The 25,345-nt window shown below is 41.8% G+C and overlaps 1 protein-coding gene across 1 annotated transcript in view; it reads left to right on the forward strand.

Annotated features, from left to right (window-relative positions):
* Positions 1 to 25,345, forward strand: part of LOC140737433 (calcium-activated chloride channel regulator 1-like) — a 65,574-nt gene that overhangs the window by 26,665 nt on the left and 13,564 nt on the right. Inside the window, exons 10-12 of the mRNA XM_073063919.1 lie at positions 2,976 to 3,197; positions 12,199 to 12,460; positions 16,077 to 16,244. Coding sequence (XP_072920020.1) covers positions 2,976 to 3,197; positions 12,199 to 12,460; positions 16,077 to 16,244 — 652 coding nt within the window. The remainder of the gene's footprint in view (positions 1 to 2,975; positions 3,198 to 12,198; positions 12,461 to 16,076; positions 16,245 to 25,345) is intronic.

Consider the following 25,345-nt stretch of genomic DNA (forward strand, 5'->3'; position numbering starts at 1 on the left):
TGGAACTACGATGCTGTAGCCTTTACTGAAATGTGGCTGAGAGAGGGGCAGGAATGGGTGATTAATATACCAGGTTTTCAAAGTTTTAGAAAAGATAGAGGAGGAGGAAAAGAGGGGGTGGAGTTGCACTACTAATCAGGGACAATATCACAGCTGCTCTCAGAGGAGACATAATGGAGGGGTTAGACATTAAGTCTATTTGGGTGGAACTCAGGAATAGGAAGGGTGTAATCACAATGCTGGGATTGTACTACGGACCCCCAATAGGACCCTGAGGAACAGATATGTAATCAGATTAAGGAAATGTGTAAAAATAACAGGGTTGTTGACATGGGGGATTTCAGCTTCCATAATATAAATTGGAACCTTCTTAGTGTAAGGAGTTTAGATGGGGGTGATTTTGTTAAGTGTATCCAGGAAGGTTTCTTAAATCAATATGTGGATGGTCCAGTGAGAGGAGGGGCCACACCAGACCGGGTGTCGAATAATGAGCGAGGCCAGGTGACTGACCTCTCAGTGGATGAACAGTTAGGGTACAGTAACCACAACTCCTTAACTTTCAAGATAGCTGTAGATAACCATAGATAGTGTATGTCCTCTTGTGGGAGAGTTTTAGGTTGGAGTAGGAAAAATTATCAGGGCAATAGGCAGGAATTAAGTTAATTGGGAACAGTTTTTCTCTGGCAAGACCACATCATCCATGTGGAGGGTGCTTAAAGAGCAATTGCACAGAGTACAGGAAAGGCTCCTATTAGAAGGAAGGATGCGGATGGAAAGATAAGAAAGCCTTGGATGTCCAGAGAGGTGATGAGTTTAGTCAAGAAGAAAAATAAAAATTGTACAAAGCTTCTGAAGTCAGGATCAAACCAAGCGCAAAGAGTATAAAGAGCCTGAAATGAACTGAAGACGGTAATTAAGAATGCAAAGAGGGGTCATGAAGGATTAAGGTGAATCCCAAGGCATTCTATACATACACCAAGTAAAAGGATAACTAGGGAGAAGATGTAAGGTGTGAAGGGGGAAAAATTTGCTTGGATATGGACATTATGATTGAGGTACATAATGAGTACTTTGCTTCAGTATTTACCAAGGAAAAGGATATGGAGGATGGGCATTAGTGCTGAGTGTATAAATACGTTAGGGTGTTTAGAGGTCAAGGAGGAGGAAGTGTTGGGCCTCCTAATGAGTATTAAGGATTTACCCCAGGTTGTTGTAGGAGGCAAGAGGTGAGATTGCTGAGCCCCTGACCCACGTTTTTGTGCCCACTCTAGCCACAGGCAAGGACTGGCGGGTGGCTAATGTTGTACTTCTATTTAAGAAGGGAACAAGGGAAAATCCTGGGAACTATTAACCTATGAGTTTCATGGCAGTGTCAGGAAATTGCTGATGAAAATTCTTAGGGATAGGATATATGAGCATTTGAAAACCCATGGCCCAATTAGGAAGAGTGAGCAAGGCTCTGTGTGTGGCAGGTCATTCCTTACTAAGTTGATTGCATTTATTGACAAGGTGACAAGAGAGATTGTGAGGGTAGGCTAGTGGATGTTGTATTAATGGATTTTAATAAGGTGTTTGACAATGTCTCTCATGGGAGGCTAATCAAGAAGATTAAGATATGTGGGATCCACGGTGAATTGACTGTTTAAATTCTGAACTGGCTTGGGCATTGCAAACAGAGGGTAGTTCTCAAAGGGACTTATCTGAGCTGGAGGTCTGTAGTTAGTGGTGTTCCACAGAGATCTCTACTGGGACCTCTGATATATGAATTGTATATAAATGACCTGGATGAAAATATAGTTGGGTAGGTTAGTCAATTTGCAGATGATACCAAGATTCGTGGAGTTGTGGATAGGGTAAAAGACTGGCAAAGAGCGCGATATAGATCAGTTCGATATGGGCAAGAAATGGCAGTAGGGCAAATGCAAGGAGACAGTATACTGTTAAGGGCAAGGTCCAAAACAGTGTTGTTGAGAAGACAGATCTTGGGATCTAAGTTTATAGCTTCTTGAAAGTAGCTACTCAGGTCCACAAGGTGGTTATGTAGGCCTCTGGAATGCTTGCTTTTACTAGTCGAAGCACTGAGTTGAAAAGTCTGCAGGTTTTGTTGCAACTTTATTAAACTCTGTTAAGGCCATATCTGGAGTACTGCGTACAGTTCTGGCCACGCCACTTCAGCAACAATGTTGAGCTTTTGGAGAGGGTACAGAAGAGGTTTAGCAGGATGCTGCCTCATTTAGAGTGCATGTGCTATCATGAGAGGCTGGATAAATTTGGGTTGTTTTCTCTGGAGTGGTAGAGGCTGAAGGAAGATCTAATAGAGGTTTACAAGATTATGAGAGGCATAGTTAGAGTGGACAAAGAATATCTGTTTCCCAGGGTTGAAATGTCTAATACCAGAGGGCATGCATTGCAGGTGAGAGGCGTTAGGCTGAAGGGGGATGTGAGTGGTAAGTTTTTTACTCAGAGAGTTGTGAATGCCCGGAATGTGCTGCCTGGTATGGTGGTAAAGGCATAAAGGCAAACATCTTTTACGAGATAAATACAAAGTACACTGCAGATGCTGTGGTCAAATCAACACGTACAAAAGCTGGATGAACAGCAGGTCGGGCAGCATCCGTTGAAATGAGCAGTCAACGTTTCAGGCCGAGACCCTTTTTGTACGTGTTGATCTTTTAAGAGGTGTTTGGCTAAGCACATGGATGTAAGGAAGATGGAGGGATATGGACATAATATAGGTAGGAGGGATTAGTTTTTGGGTTTTTTAAAAATGGATTTTTAACTGGTTTGGCACAACATTGTTGGCAGAATGGCCTGTTCCTGCCCTGTTCTCTTCAATGTTCTATGTTCTATCCTTTTAGATTCTGCTATTTAGCCACAACTAAAGTTTATCCAGCAACTTAGCTAGGGAAAATACCATTAATTTCACTTACTGATTTTATTACAGTAAAGTAATAATTCTGTTTGTTTGGTTCCAGCTTGAAAACTCAGGACAAAGGTTGGTGACCAGCGGCTGGTTGAATGGCACAGTTGTCATTGATAAGACAGTTGGGAATGACACCTTTTTTGTGGTGAATTGGGAGAGAGATAATCCAATAATATTTGTACATGACCCCAGCGGAAATACTTACAGTAATTCTGACTTCAAAATAGATCAGTCTGCAAGATCAGCCCGTCTTAAGATTATTGGCACTGCAGAGGTATGGATCAAAATATGTGCTATAATGGCTAAAGCATTCATCTGGGTGCTGTTTGACCAGTTGTGTATTTCTGCTTTTGCTTTTCGATTGTTTTCTAGTTGATTGTCTGTTTGCTCTGGTTAATTTGTCCAAATGCATTCTCATCCATTCTCAGTTCAGATATGACCCTATTTTCCACAGCAGCCATCAGCATCCCAAGAAGTAAATATGAAATGCACCTCCTGGCCAAAGTTCCTCTGTTCCATTGCAGCTGCCTGAGCTTCTGAGTTCCTCCAGCATTTTGGGTGAGATGCTCTCTGGGACAGAGGATGTTTTGCTCCCAGTCTAGAGCTCCAGAGTATGAGCTGGTTGATGAATCTTCTGTGAGACTCACAGAGCAGACTCTGCACCCAAAACGTCTCTGTAGATGCTACCAACCTGCAGAGTTTCTCCAGCATTTTGCGTGTGTTACTCCATTTTGAGTACCGTTGGGGGGGAGGGGCGACATACCTGGTGGAAGCAACAGCTAGTCTGGCCCTCTAGCTCAGAAGAGTAGGGAACTGAAGAGAATGTCAGCAGTAATAGTGGACTCTATAGTCAGGGGGGCAGATAGGCGATTCTGTGGACGCAAAAAGGGAACGTGGATGGTAGGTTGCCTCTCTGGTGCCAGAGTGCATGATGTTTCTGAATGTGTCCACAATATCCTGAAAAGGGAGAGTGAGCAGCCAGAAGTCATGGTACATATTGGTACTAACAACATAGGTAGGAAAAGGGAAGAGGTCTTGAAAACAGAATACAGAGAGTTAGGAAGGAAGGTGACGAGCAGGACCGCATGGATAGTAATCTCGGGATTGCTTCCTGTGCCACATGACAGTGAAGATAGGAATAGAATGAGGTGGTGGATAAGTGCATGGATGAAGAATTGGAGCAGGGAGCAGGGACTAGATTCTGATTTCTGGATGATTGGAACTTCTTCTGAAGCAGGTGGGATCTGTACCAAAGGGACGGGTTGAGCTTGAATCTGGTGGTGGGGTGGGGGGGAACCAATATTCTTGAAGGCATGTTTACTAGAGTTATCTGTTGGGAGTGGTTTAAACTAAATGGCAGGGGGATGGGAGCCAGTATGACAGAGCTGAGGATGAGCCAGCAGGTTTACAAGTAGCTGATGGATGTAACATTAATGTAAGGAAGAGCAAGCCAAAGACTGGAGACAAATGCATCCAGAACAAAGAAATAAATTGTACTACAGAGACAAAATTCAAAAGGGTGAGAATACAGGACTGTATTTAAATGTGCATAGCAGTCAGAATAAAGTGGACAAACTCGTGGCACAGCTAGAGATTTATTGGCATAAGGTTGTGGGCATCACTGAGTCATAGTTGAAAGAAGGTCATAGTTGGGAGCTTAGGAAAGCGTATACTTTGAGTCAAAAGGACAGGCAGGAAGGCATAGGTGGTGGTGTGACTCTGTTGGTAAGAGATGGGATTACATCTTTAGAAAGAGGTGACAGGGTCAGAGAATGTTGACTCTTTGTAATGGAGATAAGAAACTACAAGGGTATAAAATAACACATTATGAGAATCATATATAATCCTCCAAATAATAGCCAAGACGTGAGGTTGAGATTGCAAAGGAAGCTGGAGAAGGCATGTAATAAGGGTAATGTCATAATTGTAATGGGGGATTTCAATATGCAAGGGGATTGGAACAATCAGGTTTGTGTTGAATCACAAGAAAGGGAACTTGTTGAGTGCCTTTGAGATGGCTTTTTAGAGCAGCTTGTGCTTGAACCTACTCAGGGAAAGGCTATCTAAGATTGAGTGTTGTGTACTAACCCAGATCTTAATAGGGAGCTTAACGTAAAGGAACCCTTAGGAGGCAAAGATCATAATATGATTGAACTCATACTGCAATTTGAGAAGGAGAAGCATAAGTCACATGTATCAATATTGCAATGGAATAAAGGGAATTATAGAGGCATGGGAGAGGAACTTGCTCAGGTGGATTGGAGAAAAACCAAGGAAAGGACCATTAAGGTAGCAAAAGTGAGTGGAAAGTTGGATGATTGAGAAGCTTTTAACATCCAACAAGAGGAAACTAAAAAGCTATAAGAAAGGAAAAGATGAAATATGAAGGCAAACTAGCCAATAATATAAGGGAGGATACCATTCTTTTTGTTATAGGAAGAGTAAAGGGGAGGGGAGAGTTGATATTGGACCACTAGGAAATGATGCTGGTGAAGTAGTGATGGGGACAAAGAAATGGCAGATGCACTTAATGGGTATTTTGCATCTGTCTTCACTGTGGAAGACATTAGCAATCTGCCAGAGGTCCGTGAGTGTTAGGGAATAGGAGTGAGTTCTGTTGCTATTACAAAGGAAAAAGTGCTCGGCAAACACAAATTCTTAAGGTGGATAAGCCACCTGGACCAGATGGGCTACAACCCAGAGTCCTGAGAGAGGCTGCGGAAAAGATAATGGATGCACTGGTCATGATCTTTCAAGAATCACTTGATTTTGGCATGGTCCCAGAGGACTGGAAGATTGTAAATGTCACTCCGCTCTTTAAGAAGGGAGGAAGGCAAAAGGAAGAAAATTATAGGCCAGTTAGCCTAACCTCAGTGGTTGGGAAAGTGTTGGAGTCTACTATTAAGGATGAGGTTTTGGGGTACTTGGAGACTAATGATAAAATAAGTTAAATTTTGGTGATGCAGGCTCGATGGGCCAGATGGCCTCCTCATGCTCCCATTTCTTATTTTCTTATGTAAATTCAGCATGGGTTCTGTAAAGGAAAATATTGCCTGACAAATCTGTGAAGGTACTTTGAGAAAGTAACAAACAGTGTGGACAAAGGAGAGACAGTGGATGTCATTTACTTGTACTTTCAGAAGGCAGTTGATAAGATACCACACATGAGGCTATTTAACAAGATAAAAAGCCAGTGATGTTACAGGAAAGATACTGGCGTGGATAGAGGAATGGCTGACAGGCAGGAGGCAGTGAGTGGGAATAAAGGGGGCCTTTTCTGGTTAGCTACCAGTAACTGCAGTAGTGGTGTTCCTCAAGGTTCATTATTGGGACTGCTAATTTTCACATTGTTTGTTGATGATTTGGATAATGGAATTAATGGCTTTGTGGCAAAGTTTGTGGATGATACATAGAAAGGTGATGGGGAAGGTAGTGTTGAGGGAGCAATGAGATGGCAGCAGGACAAATTGAAAGAATGGGCAAAGAAGATACAGATGGAATACAGTGTTAGGAAATGCATGATATTGCATTTTGGTAAAAGGAACAATAATGACCTGGCCTCCACAGCTGCTTGTGGTAATAAATTCACCACAAATTCACCTCTGCGTAAAGAAGTTTCTCCACATCTCTGGTTTAAGTGGATGCCCCACTATCCTAACATCGTGCTCTCTTGTTCTCGACTCCCCCACCATGAGAAATATCCTTTCCACATCTACCTTGTCTAGGCCTTTCAACACTTGAAAGGTTTCAATCAGATCCCCCTCATCCTTTTAAATTCCAGCAAGTACAGACCCAGAGCAATCAAACGTTCCTCCTGTGATAACCCTTTCATTCCCAGCATCATCCTTGTAAACCTCCCCTGAACCCTTTTCAATGCCAGTACATCTTTTGTAAGATGAGGAGCCCAACACTGTTCACAATACTCAAGGTGAGGCCTCACCAGCACCTTATAAAGCCTCAGCATCACATCTTTGCTCTTGTATTCTAGACCTCTTGAAATGAATGCTAACATTGCATTTGCCTTCCTCATCACCAACTCTACCTGCAAGTTAACCTTCTGCACAAGGACTCCCAAGTCCCTAAGCATCTCAGAGTTTTAGGTTTGTTCCCTATTTAGAAACTAGGCTGCAAATCTATTTCTTCTACCAAAGTGCATGACCATGCATTTTGCAACATTGTATTTCATTTGCCACTCTCTTGTCCAATTGCCTAATATCGACCTGCAGCCTACCTGTTTCCTCAACACTACCTGCAAACTTGGGAACAAAGCCATCTATTCCATCATCTAAAACATTGATATACAGCATGAAAAGAAGTGGTCCCAGCGCTGACCCCTGCAGAACACCACTAGTCACTGGTAGCCTTCCAGAAAAGGACCCCTTTATTCCCACTCATTGCCTCCTACCAATCAACCAATGCTGTAACCATGCCAGTACTTTCCTGTAATCCCATGAGCTCTTAACTTGGTAAGCAGCCTCACGTGTGGCACCTTGTCGAAGGCCTTCTGAAAGTCCAAATATACAACATCCACAGCATCCCCTTTATCTATCCTTCTTGTAATATCCTCAAAGAGTTCCAACAAGTTCATCAGGCAATGTTTTCTCTTAAGAGAACCATTCTGGCTTTGTCCTGTCTTGTCCTGTGTCACTAAGTATTCCATAACCTCAACCTTACCAATTGAATCCAACATCTTCCAAACCACTGTCAAGCTATCTGGTGTATAATTTCATTTCTGCTGCCTTCCTCCTTTCTTGAAGAGTGGAGAGACATTTGCAATTTTCCAGTCCTTTGGCACCATGCCAGATTCCAGTGATTTTTTTTTGAAAGATCATTGCTAATGCCTCCACAATCTCTACTACTACCTCTTTCAGAACCCTAGGGTGATGCTCATCTGGTCTGGGTGACTTATATATCCTTAGATCTTTCAGCTTTTTGAGCAACTTCTCCAAATAATACTCTCTTCTCTTCCCTCACACCCTTCAACATCTGGCACATTGCTAGTGTCTTCCACAGCGAAGACTAATGCAAAATACTCATTTAGTTCATCTGCCATCTCCTTGTTCCCTGTAATTATTTCTCCAGCCTCATTTTCCTATATCCACTCTCATATTTATTTTTTACATACTTGAAGAAGCTTTTACTATCCACTTTGATATTATTTGGTAGCTTGCTTTTGTATTTCGTCTTTTCCCTCCTAATGACTCTTCTTGTTGCTCTCTGTAGAATTTTAAAAGCTTCCCAATCCTCTGTATTCCCACTCTTTTTTGCTTTGTTGTATGCCCTCTCTTTTGCTTTTACATTAGCTTTGAATTCCCTTGTCAGCCATTGAGAATTTCTTTGTTTTTGGAATACATCTATCCTGCACCTTCCTCATTTTTCCCTGAAACTCTTGCCATTGCTGCTCTGTAGTCACCCCTGTCAACATATCCTTCCAATATACTTTGGCCAACACCTCTCTTATTCCAGTGTAATTTCCTTTATTCCACTGAATTACTGTTGCATCAGACTTTATTTTCTCCCTATCAAACTTCAAGTTGAACTCAATCATATTGTGATCACTGGTTCCTAAGTGTTCTTTTACCTTATACTCCCTAATCACCTCCAGTTCACTGCATAGCGCCCAATCTAGTACAGCTGATCCCCTAGTACGTTCAATGACAAACTGCTCTAAAATGCCATTCAACAAACTCACTCTTTTGAGATCCATTACCAATAAGATTTTCCTGATCGATGTGCATGGTGAAATCTCCCATGACTATCATAACATTCCCCTTTTGATACGCCTTTTCTATTTCCTGTTGTAAGCTGTGGTGCACAGCCAGCCACTGTTGAGAGGCCTGTATATCACTGCCATCAGGGTTCTTTTGCACTTGCAGTTTCTTAATATAAACCCACAAGGATTCAACATCTTCTGATCCTATGTCACCATCTTTCTGCTGATTTCATGTCATTCTTTACCAGCAAAGCCACACCACTCCCTCTGACTACCATCCTATCCCTCTGATACAACGTGTAAATTGAGACACTCAGTTCTCAACTACAACCATCCTTTAGCCACGATTCAGTGATGATCACCACATCATAATTGGCAATCTGTAATCGTGTAACAAGATGATCCACCTTATTTCTTATGCTCCATGCATTGAGATATAACATTATGAGTACTGTATTTGCTACCCTTTTTGATTCTGAACCTCTACTGCACTGATACTCACCCTGCTGGCTGGAAAAACTATGTGTTGTCGTTGAACAGTGTCCAGAAGAGGTTCTTGAGTATGCTTCTGGGAATGAAGGGGTTAACACTTGAAGAGCATTTGCCAGCTTAGGTCTGTATTCACTGGAATTTAAAGGAATGCGTGAGGATCTCATTGAAACCTATTGAAAGTTGAAAGGATTAGTGGATGTGAAGAGGATGTTTCCTATGGTGGGGTTATCCAGAACTAGAGGGTACAGCCTCAAAATTGAGTGGCAACCTTTTAGAACAGAGGAAAGGAGGAATTTTTTTAGCTGGAGAATCTGTGGAATGCTCTGACACAGATATGGTAGAGGCCAAGTCCATGGGTATATTTAAGGTGGAAGTTGATCGTTTCCTGCTCAGTCAGGTTATCAAAGGATACGGCGAGAAGGCAGGTGTATGGAGTTAAGTGGGATCTGGGATCAGCCATGACTGAATGGCAGAGGAGACTTGATGGGCTGAATGGCCTGATTCTGCTTCTATGTCTTCTGGTCTTATGATCATTCACAGCTGTAGCAGTTCATACTTGAATGGATTGCTTATGATTCTGAAGACTTCTTTTGTTATTTCTGCTTGAACTCACTGTGCCTGCATAATAGAGATTCCAGACAATCAAAGTTCTTCCTGAATACTGCTTCGCCTTTTGAGTTTATTAGCTGATGAATCCATGTAGAGGTGAGGTTACAGCAACACACACAAAATGCTGGTGGAACACAGCAGGCCAGGCAGCATCTATGAGGAGAAGCACTGTCGACGTTTCGGGCCAACCCTGATGAAGGGTCTTGGCCCGAAACATCAACAGTGCTTCTCCATATAGATGCTGCCTGACCTGCTGTGTTCCACCAGCATTTTTTGTGTGTTGCTTGAATTTCCAGCATCTGCAGATTTCCTCGTGTTGGGTGTGAGGTTGTATCATTGTTCAGGACTGTACCAGGGTTCTGGAACTGTGAAGCAACATTTGTGTTAGCTGTGCTCTCACCCTTCCTTACAGCACATTTGAGATCCTATGGCATGAGGCAGGTGAGAGAAATGAGCTTTTTGTTTCACACCAGAACGACTTCCCTGGTATATTTTGAGTTCTCCAGAAGTCAGAAGGTGCAATCTGCTGTTCAAAGCCAGTAAGTCTGCTGTGCAGAATGGAGCCATATCTGAACAGCATGGTTGTCACAGTAGCTGTAGTTGTAATAGTTTACAGCACAGACAATTAGCGATCATGATTCAATTCTCACCACTGTCTGGAAGGAGTTTGTACCTTCTCCCTGTGGTCACATGGCTTTCCTCTGAGAGACCCAGTTTCCTCCAATATTGCAGAGGTACGTGTTGGGTTGGAGTTAATAAGAGAGAAGTGAATGTTATGTTGGTTCCAGAGGCATGGTATCACTTGCAGGTTTCACCTGCACAATCCTCAGACCGTGTTGATTGTTCACACAAATGCCACATTTTACTGCATGTTTTGATGTACATGTAACAAAAAAAGCTAAGCTTTATCTTTAGAGAACAGATGAGACTGACAGTGAGTGGAAAAGGTTTGGCTTTGGTATCTTTCAGCTTCTGCACAACTGTTTTCTTCCAGCAGATTAGCATTGTAGTTAGTGCGCTTAATAATAGTTGAAGGTAAAAGTGTCAATAAAAAGTGTTGATTGTGCATATCTTTCAAACTTTTCATCAAGATGTAGACAGGAACATGTGCGCTGCCCCCTTCCTGAATTCAATGCCCAGTAATAAAAGCTGGAAAGCAGTCAGCTATCAGTGTCCTGGCCATTGCTTCCAAGCCAAGCAAATAATAATGAGGCTATTTTAAGAGTACTGTTCCCTCTAAGCTGCGTGGGTGTGTGGCCGGCGGAGACTGAAATGTTCCCATGCACGTAGCCTTTGTTCATGCGCAGCTGTAATTTTCTGTTACATAAAGCACTGGTGAGGCCTCACTTGGAGCATTGTGAGCAGTTCTGGGCCCTTATCTTAGAAAGGATGTTCTGAAACTGGAGAGGGTTCAAAGGAGGTTCATGAAAATGAACCACCTTTGGCAAATGGGCCTGTATTTGCTGCAATTCAGAAGAATGAGGGGGACCTCACTGAAACCTATCGAATGGTGAAAACCTTGATGGATGTGGAGAGAATATTTCCTAAGGCAGGAGAGTCAAAGACCAGAGGAAATAGCCTCAGATAGAGGGTTGTCTATTTAGAATGGAGATTAAAAGGAATTTCTTTAGCCAGATAGTGGTGAATCTATGAAACTCCTTGCCAAAGGCAGCTGAGGTGACCAAGTCTTTATGTATATTTAAGGCAGAGGTTGATAGATTCTTGATAGGTCATGGCATGAAGGGATATGGGGAGAAAGTCGAGGAAACTGAGGGTGAGATGAAAATCGGACCACCATGATGAAATGGAGGAGCAAACTCGATGGGCCTTCTCCTATATCTTATGGTCTTATAATGTTAAAATGATTTTCAGTTTATACTAATATAATTGTGAAATTATGTAATTAATTGTTAATGAATATAATCCATAGATTTTCTAAATGATAAACACACCACAATATTTACTTTGAAACATTTTAGAGATTCAACATATTTACATAGTCAGTGTTTCAAGTTGCAACACTGTCACAAATTGTAATAATAAACATAGAATGGAAGTGGATAGCTTGTTGTTAATAAATCACCAACCTGATGAATACAGATACCATCTAAGTTTAAAAGTTTAAAAGCCTACGAAATGTTAAAGATTTTCTTTTTTGTACTGTATTTCATTATATACTTCAATTAATAAATAAAATCAAAAATATCTGATTTTTCAATTTTCATTCTAAATAGTCATAGTATTACAAAAAAGAAAAATGTCCCCAGAGTTTTCAGGTCATGTAAGTATTTCCTGCACAGAGCAATGGTAGATCTGAGTAACTGTAAAAGAAATTGGAGTGAACATTGGGAGTCTTGGCTGAGATCAGTTCAGCTGGCAGAAGAACAACATGGGCTCTGCTGGATTATATGAAACAAGTCAGTGAGGAAGAATAATATTTTTCTAACTCTTTGTTTCCTAGATTGGAACTTGGATCTACAGCATTCAAAACCCAGGAGCCAAACAGGTCATAACAATCATCATAACATCACGAGCAGCAGATCCACAAGCTCCACCAATCAAAGTTAATGGGCACATCGGCAGGAAGGATCCCACCAGCCCGATGATTTGCTACGTGGAAGTTAGTTATGGATTTCAGCCAGTTCTGAATACAAATGTGACAGCTATTGTTGAACGTCCCAGTGGCCCTCCAGTTACATTGAAGCTCTTGGATGATGGCTTAGGTAGGACTCATTAAATGTCCCCGTGAATAAAAAAAAGTGTAGTTCTATTGCACATTCCAAAACTGCAGATATATCAAAAGTTAGCTTCCTTTCTAAAGAACTATATGATAGATCATAATGATGGGATTAATAACACATTGTATTTGAAAGCTGTTAGAACTCTGCAACAACCTTCCATCACTACATTATATCTTTGGATCCAAGTCACTGTGGATCCCACGTTCATCTTCACTGCCTTTAAATGATCTCCATTTCTCCCTGCTTCTTGCGTCACAGAGCATTAAAGCACAAAAGCAGGTCCTTCGGCCCATCTAGTTAGTATGAAACTGTTATTCCATCTCATCCCATTGATCTGCACTGGACCATAGCCCTCCATACCCTTCCCATCCATATACCTCTCCAAATTTCTCTTAAATGGTGGAATCAAACCCACATCTACCACTTCTGTTGGCAACTTGTTCCACACTCTCACCATCCTCTAAGTGAAGAAGATCCCCCTCATGTTTCTCTTAAGCTTTTCACCTTCACAATTAATACCTGACTTTGAATTCTGGTGCTTACTTCTTTTCCCTCCTGGCCTGTGTTTCAGCAGACAAGAATTTAACTTTTTGAACAGTCCCACCTTGGTATATTTGTAAGTTCTTCTGTAGGTCCATTCATCTTGTCACAGTGCCCATGGAGGGGAGAAAGCCATTGAAGAATTATTTTCATGCATGTCTTGTGACACTTCTGGACAGATGAGGACAAAAGGAACGACTGTGATTTAGCCATGGCAAAGTCACAATCTTAACAAGTCCAAGTTTAAGTTTACAATGTATGTAGAGCTCAACACATATAAACAGTAAACAGCAAACTGTACAGTAAACAGTTCGGTCATGGCAGGATATTCACTAGTCTCACAGCCAAAGGGAAGAAGCTGTTAACCAGTCTAGCAATCCTAGACCTGATGTTCCTGTACCTCCTTCCTGATAGTAGTGGGTTAAAGAGATTGTCAGATTGTCAGAAAGGGCCTCAACAATGCTTCGGGCCCTTTGTATACAACATTCCCAGTAAATGTCACAAGTAGGAGAGAGGGAGAACCCAGTGATCTGCTCAGTGGTTTTTACAAGCGCCATGCTTGGACCTTCTCAATGTCAGGCCATAGTATGGTCCCCATTCAGTCAAGAGATGATAAGGCTAATGTGTCACATTGCATAAAGAAACGGGTCACTGGCAATGTTGGACAGATAACTGGATGCACATCAGGAAAGTGAAGGGTGAGTGTTGATCAGAATTAGGTGGGTATGAGAGGTGATGTGATGGAGGATATGATGTGATGTGATGTGATGCAAGATGTAATTAGTGAGATTAAACCATTAAATTTGGAGGTGTATTAGAGGTGTAGAACAGTAGTTAGTGTAATGCTAGTACAGTGCCAGCTGTAAGGTTGCTGTTCAATTCCCACTGCAGTTTGTAAAGAGATTGTACCTTCTCCCCGTAACCATATGGGTATCCTCCAGGTGCTCCGGTTTTCTCCCCCATTCCAAAGATATACTAGTTGGTAGGTTACTTGGTCAATATAAAGTATCCCGTGATTAGGCTCGGATTAAATTCAGGGGATTGCTGGACAATGTGGCTCTAATGGCTGGAAGGGCTCTTCCACATTCTAGCTCAATAAAACATCTTTTAAAAATCGCAGATTGCATTGATTGTTGATGCAAATGGCGCATGTTTCGATGCTTTGATGTACATGTGACATCTTTAATCTCTTCTTCCTCATGGGATAAAGTCGGTAAATTCAAAATCACAATTTCAAGAATTGCTTTGCTCAAGGCTTTTCAGCATTCAGCCATGGGCACTCTGTTCGGTTAGGTGATTATAAGGCATCACAGTACAAAAAGATAAAGTTATAAATATAACTCTGTTCAGTAAATTCAGAGATCTCACGGCACAGAGCTTCTGATGCTCTCCTTCGACACAAACTCAATCCATACCTTCTTGTTGGCAGGTGCATGTTTCTTCCTCTCATTGCTAGGGCAACCATCCCTTCATCTCCTGACTTGAGTCAGCAGTAATTTCAATGATACATCAAGTCCAGGCCTTGCACTTGCTCTGAATACTCTATGTGCACCGTGTCTACATTGACCTTTAATATACTTCCATGAAGTACTACCACAAGAAAGTAGCCTCCATTATCAAACACCCCAACATGCAGGCCATGCTGTCTTCTCACTGCTGCTATTGGATGGGAGGTACAGGAGCATTAGTTCCTATACCCCCAGGTTCAGGGACAGTTATTACCCTATAACCATCAGTCTCTTGAACCAGCATAGATAACTAAATTCACCAGAACTTTGAACTGATTCTGCAACCTATGGACTCACTTTCAAGGACTCTACAATCCATGTGCTCAGTATTTTTTTTTTTGATTTTGCACTAATTGTCTTCTGGTGCTTATTGGTTGCTTGTCAGTCTTTGTTTATGCAGAGTTTTTCATAAATTCTCCTCTAATTCTTTATTTTTTTGTGAATGCCTGTAAGAAAATGAATCTCAAGGTAGTATATGGTGACATATACGTACTTTGATAATAATTTTTACTTTGACTTTGACCTTGAAATAAAGCTGAGATTTAGTCTCTGTGCAGCTAAAAAGCAAAACAGCTCTAGATCAAAAGATAGTTGCTATAGCTTGGTTTAAATTAGATTCCAACTTGTGATATTGTCTTACATTTTCATCTTTCTTTTCCATTTCCTTATGGATGTGGTGGTAGGGCCAACAAAACTCTCCAGTTTATATTCAGTTAACAATGGGGACTATAAAAGGGAAGCCCCCGAGGGTGAACACAAACAGTGGGATTGTTTCTTTAGAAATCCATACCAATTTATTTCACTGGAGTTTTTTAGAGAAGGTCAGACTTATCTTGTCTAATACACCATGTCGTGACTCTGAAACGCAAGTCAAATATTAGCATTAGTGGTTATAACCAGATACTTCACAATAAAAAGAATAAATGAAAGATTAAAAGATTAAAATTTATCAATGTATTGAAAACTTGGAAAATGAGGGGCAATCTTATAATGTTTGAAATTATAAGAAGTATCGATTAGGTGGATAGTAACAGTATTTTTCCACAAATTCAGGGAATCTAAAACTAGGAGACATAGACTTAGAATGAGAGGGAAAAGTTTTTAAAAGAGATTTGAGGGGCAACTTTTCATGTAGAGTCTGGTGAGTATATGGAATGATCTGCCAGGAGAAGTAAGTGATTGAAGCAGATTACAGTATAATATTATTTAAGAAAGTACATGGAAGTAGGACCCTGGAGGGATGTGGGCAAAATGTAGGAAATTGGGTCTAGCTGAATGGGCAACGTGGACTCATTCGGCCAAAGCACTGCTTTGTGGCTCTATTGACGTCAAAGCCAATGCATCACAACAATCAAAGAAAGTTTTGAAGTTCAGTGTTTGGACATATTGTATTGAGGTTAGTCTCCTCCATAATGCTATTTTTTAGCATGGATAATTATTAGTGCAGCTTTAATATCCCTTGTACCTCTTGTACACAGTTATTTAATTTTTCTGTATTCACATTTCTTTATATTATGACACTAGTCTATATTCATTTATTTTGACATTAGGTGCTGATATCGTCAGGAATGACGGGATTTACTCTAAGTATTTCCTCGACTACAGTGGAACTGGAAGATATGCGGTTAAAGTTCGTGTACAGGGATTCGAAGGTACCACAAAGATAACGGTCAGAACAGGAGGACAGGCCAAGTGCCTACCAGGATTCATGGAAAATGGTAATACATATTATAAAATAGAAATGTGGAATTATTATGGTAACAATGAACAATTTGATGTCAAGTTGAATCATTGAGTTCAGCTTTATTGGTCCTTACAGCTCATATCAAGGCCTGGATTGGTGCTGGCATGTACACAATGGTCAGAGACCAAGGGTCAGAATTGTTCCAATGTATCTTACTGACAGAAACATCTGATTTGTATTTCTAATGCCAATCAAAACTATGATTTTGTTGAATGTGTGAGCATCGAAGTCTTTTTTCTGTTATGATCATGCAGGGGAATGAAAGTGAACGTCAGAGTAAAGGGTTTGTTTAGGATATTACCAATGACACTCTCACTTCAGAGGCAGAGAGTTATGGGTGCAGGTCTCACTCCACTTGAACCTTCTTACACTTACTGCCTGTTATGCCACTGACGTTTAAGGCAGCAATAAAGGTCCTCCATCTCAGGTGGTGTTCAGGGCTTCCCTCATTGTGTCAGAAGCTCAGTTTTTTTGACTGTCGGTCGTACAAGTTCCAGGTGGAGACTCAGGAATACTGTCACTCATAGAAGGATTCTTCATTGCTGCTTTTGTAACAGTCACCATAGAACCATAGAACGTTACAGCACAGTACAGGCCCTTCAACCCTCCATGTTGTGCCAACCCATATAATCGTTAAGAAAAAACGTACTAAACCCACACTACCCCATAACCCTCTATTTTTCTTTCATCCATGTGCCTGTCCAAGAGGCTCTTAAATACCCCTAATGTTTTAGCCTCCACCACCATCCCTGGCAAGTCATTCCAGGCACTCACAACCCTCTGCATAAAAAACTTATCCCTGATGTCTCCCCTAAACTTCCCTCCCTTAATTTTGTACAAATGCTCTCTGGTGTTTGCTATTGGTGCCCTGGGAAACAGGTACTGACTATCCACCCTATCTATGCCTCTCTTAATCTTGAAGACCTCTATCAAGTCCCCTCTCATTCTTCTACGCTCCAAAGAGAAAAGTCCCAGCTCTGCTAACCTTGCTTCATATGACTTGTTCTCCAAACCAGGCAACATCCTGGTAAATCCCCTCTGCACCCTCTCCATATTTTCCACATCCTTCCTATAATGAGATGACCAGAATTGAACACAATACTCTAAGTGCGGTCTCACCAGAGATTTGTAGAGTTGCAACATGACCTCTCTACTTTTGAACTCAATCCCCCTGTTAATGAAGCCTAGCATCCCATAGGCCTTTTTAACTACCCTACCATCCTGCGCAGTGACCTTGAGGGATGTATGGATTTGAACCCCAAGGTCCCTTTGTTCATCCACACTCTTAAGTAACTGACCATTAATCCTGTGCGCAGTCCATAGGACAAAGGAGCAGAAGTCGGCCATTCGGCCCATCGAGTGTGCTCCGCACTTCTAGTTTGTCCTTCCAAAATGCATCACCTCACACTTATCTGGATTGAACTCCGGATAACTCCAGTTCTGTTTTACTAGTCAGGGCTGAGTTGAATCCACAAAACTGGAGGACCAGTGGACTACTCTTAGTCTGTCCTCTACCCCTTGACCTTTTTGGCATGAGTGACCCGACTAAGAGCCATGAGAGCAGCCAATACAGCTCTCTGGGTTATTAAAGCACGCAAGCCTTCAAGCCACAACAAGGTTTTGGTCCTCTTGGAGGCTCTTGAACCTAAGAACCCAAGAAAGAGGAGAACTAGGAGAAGTGGAGCCTACTCCACCAATTAACAAGATCTTCCACCTCAAGCAACATTTTCTTCTCAATTACCATATCATGTGATACCCTTAATAAACTGAAGTAAATGATTACAGTTTTAAATACAACCAATAACTGACTTCCCAAGAATAGAACTCCAATAAGTGACCTGCCTTTGAGTAAAGGAATTTCTACACAATTCAGTCCTAAAGACTTTATCCTTTATTTGGAGACCATGATTCCGCATTCTAGGACAGAGGAACATGGAACATAAAACAGTACAGCACAGTAACAGGGCTTTTGGCCCACAACGTTATGTCAAGCCAATTCAATTAGTAATCAAATGGCTCACCAAATTAATCTCTGCTGCCCACACAATGTCCATATTCCTCCACTTTCATCAGATTATTGTGCTTATCTAAATGTCTCTTAAAGTACTTTACATCTCCTTTGTTGTCCCCTCTGATTTTTTTCTAAACCTGAGGGAATAGTGGCCTAGCCTGCTCAGGCTCTGATTGCACAGTAGATCAGAAATCATGTTATTTTGCTGAATCTTCACCACTCAGCCCCAAAAGCAAATATTTTTTTTCCCTGCTCTTCAGACCGAAATTGTACAAAATGCTCCAGGAATAGTATCATCAGAACTAATATAATCACAATAAAAGACTAAAGGTCAGCTCTATTTGCCACATGTGCATCGAAACATACATTGAAATGCATCCTTAGTGTTATTGACCAACACAGTCTAAGGATTGTGCTGGAGGGAGTCTATTGCCATTGTTCTGCCGCGAACCTAGTATGACCTCAATTTAACCCTAACCTGTACATCTTTGAAATGTGGGAAGATACCAGAGCACCTGGAGGTAACCCACATAGTCACAGGGAAAACGCACAAACTCCTTACAGACAATAGTGGGAATTGAATACTGTATTTAACATCCCTTGCCAATATATCAATTTCCTTCCCAACTGTGAGCTAAAGGGCCTATTCCTGGTTTGTACTGTTTTATTAAAGTTGCATCTGCACGTTATTGCTTTGTGTCTTGTGACTACGGTACTTAGGTTAACTTGAACAGCAATATTTCCTAATCTGCCAGCAACTTAAGAAAGGTTCTGCCTTTCCACTCACATTTTTCCACTCAATACTCCACTTGAGGTGTTGCTGCCCAATCACTCAGCATGTTTATATCCCCCTCAGCCTCTTTCAGTCTTCATCACCACTCACCTTTCTGCTGTGAGTTATGTCATCAGCAAGCACAGAAATAGGACATTTGCCAACCTCAGTTGCCATGGGCAACACAGTAGCATAACGGCTAGCACGATGCTTTACAGCACTAGCGATCGAGTTTCAATTCCCGCCACATTCTCCCCAGAATGTGATATGTGATATGCCATCACGTGGCATAAAAATAATATATTTTAGAATCAGAATCAGGTTTAATATCAGCAGCAATATCGTGGAATTTGTTGTTTTGCAGTAGCAGTATATTTTTTATATATAATAATAAAAACTGTGAATTGCAGTAAGTATATGTATAAATAAAATAGTTAAATTAAATAATTAGTGCAAAAAAGTAGTGGTGTTTCTGGGTTCAAGATCCATTCAGAAATCAGATGGCAGACAGGAAGAAACTGTTCCTGAATCACTGAGTATGTGCCTTCAGGCTTCTGTACCTCTGTACCTCCATCCTGATGGTAGCATGATCTGGGTGATGGGGGTCCTTAAAGATGGATGCCACATTTTTGAGGCATCGCTCTTGGAAGATGTCCTGGATGCTATGGAGGCTAGTGGCCATATGGAGATAACTGAGTTTACACCTTTCTGCAGCTCCTGTCAATCCTGTGCAATGGCTCCCTCGTACCAGACGGTGATGCAGCCAACTAGAAAGCTCTCCACGGTACATCTGTAGAAATTCTTCTCCTATATCTTATGATCTTATGACTTAACTAAAATAGATTATGGCCTCCCCGAACCCCCCAGCTACTCAATTGAATATTCTAGAAATTCATCTTACATACATTCTAAAAACTCATCTTCAGCATTTTTACAACAAATTTCAACTGCCCAGCATGTATATCAATTACAGTCTCTCTCAGTTATTGTAAATGCAAGAGATTCTGCAGATGCTGGAAATCTTCAGCAACGCACACAAAATGCTGGAGGAACTCAGCAGGTCAGGCAGCATCTACGAAGGCAAATAAACAGTCAATGATTCTGGCCAAGACGCTTCATCAGGACAGGAAAATAAGTGGACAGAAGCTAGAATAAGATGGTGGAGTGGAGGGAAAGTATACATACTGGCAGGTGACATTTTCTCCAGTCTTGATGAAGGGTCTCGGCTCAAAACATCAACTGTTTATTCCCCTCCACGGATGCTGTCTGAATTGCTAAGTTCCTCCAGCATTTTGTGTGTGTTGTTCTCACAGTTATTGTGTTATCTTGTTATGTTTATCTCTCATTCCCTTATTCATACCATGCTGTACATCACACTATCCAGAGTTTATAAAGTAATAACTAGTGTATCCACTATCTTCACTTTCATTCCCTTGTATTGGTCATCAATCCATGAGGACTCTGGCTTTTAGTCCCATTGCTTCCTCTATAGACTAAAGGGAAATCCCTTTATAACCGAGATAAGGAGAAATTTCCCCTGCAAGAGGAAACTGTTATTCTGCCAAGTCCCATCGACTTGCACCGAACTATAACCCTCTATAACCTTCCCATCCATGTACTTATCCAAACTTCTCTTAAATGTTGCATTCAAATCTGCCTCCATCACTTCCCATGGCAGCTTGTTCCACACTCACAGTAACCTCTGAGTGAAGAAGTTCCCCCTCTGGTTCCCCTAAAACATTTCACCTATCACACTTATCACTTACCCTGTCTAAACCTCTCATAACTTTATATATCTCTATCAAATCTCCCCTCATTCTCCTACACTCCAGGGAAAAAAAAGTCATGACCTATTCAACCTTTCCCTATAAGTCACGTCCTCAATTCCTGGAAATATCCTTGCAAGTTTTCTTGGTACACTTTCAATTTTATTGATATCTTTCCGGTAGGTAGGGACCAGAACTCCACACAATAGAATCGCTGATCTGCCAAAACTGCTCAGAAATGCACTATTGGAAATTGCAATTGGGTCCAGTTAACCAAGACTGACTTCAGTTTTCCCATGACTAACAGTCTATAATGCAGGAACAAAGCCAACTAGTTGAATTTAAAGCATACGTTTTGATGTTCTTGAAGTAGTACAATTTTTGACATTCACCACAGGAATATTTCCATAGAAAAGAAAATTAAGAAATAATTTTCTTTTCTATGGTAATAATGCTGTGGTGAATGTCAAAAATTGTGCTTTTCTACAACATCACACACATGTTTTTAATCCAGTAAGTGACAGATCACCCAACATTCCTAAGGATTTAGAGGAACAAATTTGTAAAATAAAATCACAGCCTGCTGCAAGAAACATAAGGTTGTTATTGAAAGTGATTTTAACTTTCAGTAGCAAACACGAGGAAATCTGCAGATACTGGAAATTCAAGCAACACACACAAAATGCTGGTGGAACACAGCAGGGCAAGCAGCATCTATAGGGAGAAGCACTGTCGACGTTTCCGGCCGAGACCCTTTGTGGTCTTGGCTGGAAACGTTGACAGTGCTTCTCCCTATAGATGCTGTCTGGACTGCTGTGTTCCACCAGCATTTTGTGTGTGTTGCTGAACTTTCAGTATATTGACTGGGAATCCCATACTGTAAAAGGGCTAGGTGGGATAGAGTTTGTGTTCAGAAAAGTTTGATTCATCAGTACGTAGACATCCCAACGTGAGCCATACAATACTAGATCTGTTATTAGGGAATGAGACTGGGCAGGTGACAGAAATTTGTGTAAGGGAACACTTTGCATCCAGTGACCACAATACTATTAGTTTCAAAGTAAATATACAAAGAGATGGGCCTGATCTGTGAGTTGAGATTCTAAATTGAGGAAAGGCCAATTTTCATGGCAGCAGAAATAATGCAGCAAGTTTGGATTGAAACAACACACACAAAATGCTGGTGGAACACAGCAGACCAGGCAGCATTTATAGGGAGAAGCGCTGTCGACGTTTCGGGCCGAGACCCTTTGTCAGGACCCTATAGATGCTGCGTGGCCTGCTGTGTTCCACCAGCATTTTGTGTGTGTTGCTTGAATTTCCAGCATCTGCAGATTTCCTCAAGTTTGGATTGAGACAGGCTGGTGTCTGGCAAATGTGTACTTGGAAAATGGAAGGACTTCAAAACTGAAATTTTGATTGTACAAAACTTATATGTGCCTGTCAGAATTTAAGTTAAAAATAATAAGTATGGGGAACCTTGGTTTTCAAGAGATACTGAGGACCTGGTTAAGAGAAAAAAAGGAGGTGCTTAGTAAGTATTGGCAAGTAGGAACAAATGACACAACATGTTAGAGGAACTCATCAGGCCAGGAAGCATCTACGGAAAAAAGTATTTTTTACCATAGATGATGCTTGGCCTGCTGAGTTCCTCCAGCATGTTATGTGTCTTGCTTGGATTTCCAGCATCTGCAGACTTACTCTTGTTTAGGAACAAATGAGGTGCTTATGGAGTACAAAAGATGTAAGAAGACACTTCAGAAATAAATCAGGAAGGCTGAAAGAAGGCATGAAGTTGCTTTAGCAGACAAGATGAAGGAGAATCCTAAAGGATTCTACAGGTATATTAAGAACAAAAGGATTGTTCAAGACAAAATTGGTCCTCCAGAATAGCAGAATGGTAATCCATGTATGGAGCCAAAACAGATGGGGAGATCTTAAATGCATTCTTTGTATCAGTATTTGCTTGGGAGACAAATACATAAGGCCATAAGACCATAATTACGCCATTCTGACCATCAAGTCTGCTCTGCCATTCCATCATGGCTGATCCCAGATCCCAATCAACCCCATATGCCTGCCTTCTCACCATATCCTTTGACACTCTGACTATCCGGAAACTATCAACTTCCACCTTAAATATACCTACAGACTTGGCCTCCACAGCAGTCTGTGGCAGAGCATTCCACAGATTCACTACCCTCTGATTAAAAATTTCCTCCTTTCCTCTGTCCTGAAAGGTCACCCATCAAATTTGAGGCTGTGCCCTCTAGTTCTGGACATCCCCACCATAGGAAACATCCTCTCCACATCTACTTTATCTAGTCCTTTAAACATTCAGTAGATATCAATGCACTTGCCCTGCATTCTTCTATATTCCAGTGAGTACAGGCACAAATCTGCCAAACGCTCCTTAAATGTTAACACCTTCATTCTCAGAATCATCCTCATGAACCTCCTCTGTGCTCCCTCCAATGACAACATATCCTTTCTGGGATATGGTGCACAAAACGGTTGAAAATACTCCAATTGCAAACTGACTAGTGTCTTATAAAGCCTCAGCATTATCTCCTTGTTTTTTATATACTATTCCTCTTGAAATAAATGCCAACATTGTATTTGCCTTCTTTATCACAGACTGTGTAGGAGTCTTACACAAGGAAACATAAGTTCCTCTGCACCTCTAAGATTTGAACCTTCTCCCCATTTAGGTAATAGTTCACACTATTGCTCCTTTTACCAAAATGCATTATTATACATTTTCCAAACTGCCTCTTTTTGCCCATTCTTCCAAATTGTCTAAGTACTGATGAAAATCACATTGCACTCAGCACTACATACCCCTCCACCTATCTTCATATCATAGAACTGTAACACTTACCCAACAGGCTGGTATATGTCTAGGGGAAAAGGAGATCCAGCCACTCACCAACCCCACCTCCCGTACACGCAGGTGCTGTGAGAATCAAGTTTATGCCGCGTGCACACACACCATATCAAACTCACACCAGATACCGTTATGGAATACACTTTAAAGATTTTACTAAAACTAAAAGAGTGCTATGCAATACAATATATATGAAGGAAAAGAAAATAAAGTAAAAGGCGCCAACTTATCAAAGTTCAGTCAGTTTAGTGCACATCGTTGGAGCTCAACCATCGAACCATTCAACCCCTCGTCACTTTCCTCCGACCTCCACGTCCTCGCACCTGGGACCACCCTAGTGGTTGACCGAGCAGTGCAGCGCACGTCCACCTTCCTCCTCCTCATATATCGGACACATACTTTAAATAGGGCTTTCCGGGTAATTCACCCACTTCAACTCCAAAACACAAGTCAATGGGCAACCTCGCTTACACTCCGGGTCCAGCCCATGGGCGGCCACCCCCTATGTAATAGAGAGCCAGATGCCGAATCTACCAGTTTACCGGGTGAAACCTGAGGATGTGAATGGGCCTTGTCAGCCGAAGCTTGTCGCCACCTGAGAGAAACTATCCCACTCACAAGTTGGAGTTCTCCTGGCACCACATATGTCAACTGCTCCGTGGGGCGCCTACTTCTCTGAGATCGCCAAGATCTCACTTAACCCGGGAATGGATACCAATTCGGATAGAGGAAGTTTGCTCAATTATTGCTGGGCGACCGGGTCCTTTTACGAAATCTGGGACTCCCCGGTAAGCACAAGTTACCAGATCCCGATGAGTGACGGTGATAAAGAGAAGACGGCCTTTATCTGCCCGCTGGGGTTCTTTCAGTTTGAACAAATGCCCCAAGGCATATCAGGGACCCCAGCCACCTTCCAGAGGCTCGTGGAGAGATCCCAGTGGCTGGCTTCGGCAGATGTTGAAGATATGCGGCAGCACTTGTGCAAGTTGAAGGAAGCTGGAATCATAGCTGAGTCCCGAAGTCCCTATGCGTCCCCAATAGTGGTGGCATGGAAGAAGAATGGGAGGGTGTGCATGTGTGTTGACTATAGGACTCTGAATCGGCGAACTGTCCCTGGTCAATATACCGTCCCAAGGGTCGAGGACGCGTTGGCCTGCCTGAGTGGAGCGAGCCGTAGACCATTTGAGGGTTTCTGACGATGCCATACCCCTAGCTTACTGTGACCTGACCGCACTGCAGACTAAACAGTTGCCAGAATTGAGTCCGGGGGAAGTGGCAGCTGCTCAGAATAATGACCCGAGTCTCAGTGCATCCAGTGTTTCGAGCGGTATTCGAAGAAGGGGTTGCCCATTGACTTGTGTTTTGGGGTTGAAGTGGGTGAATTTCTCAGAAAGCACTATTTAAAGTATGTGTCCGATATATGAGGAGGAGGAAGGTGGACGTGCACTGCACTGCTCGGTCGACCACTAGGGTGGCCCCAGGTGCAAGAATGTGGAGGTCGGAGGAAAGTGACGAGGGGTCAAATGGGTCGATGGTTGAGCCCCAACGATGTGCACTAAACTGACTGAACTTTGATAAGTTGGCGCCTTTTACTTTATTTTCTTTTCCTTCATATATATTGTATTGCATAGCACTCTTT

The sequence above is a fragment of the Hemitrygon akajei genome, chromosome 12 (genome assembly GCF_048418815.1).
Source record: "Hemitrygon akajei chromosome 12, sHemAka1.3, whole genome shotgun sequence".
Taxonomy (NCBI): domain Eukaryota; kingdom Metazoa; phylum Chordata; class Chondrichthyes; order Myliobatiformes; family Dasyatidae; genus Hemitrygon; species Hemitrygon akajei.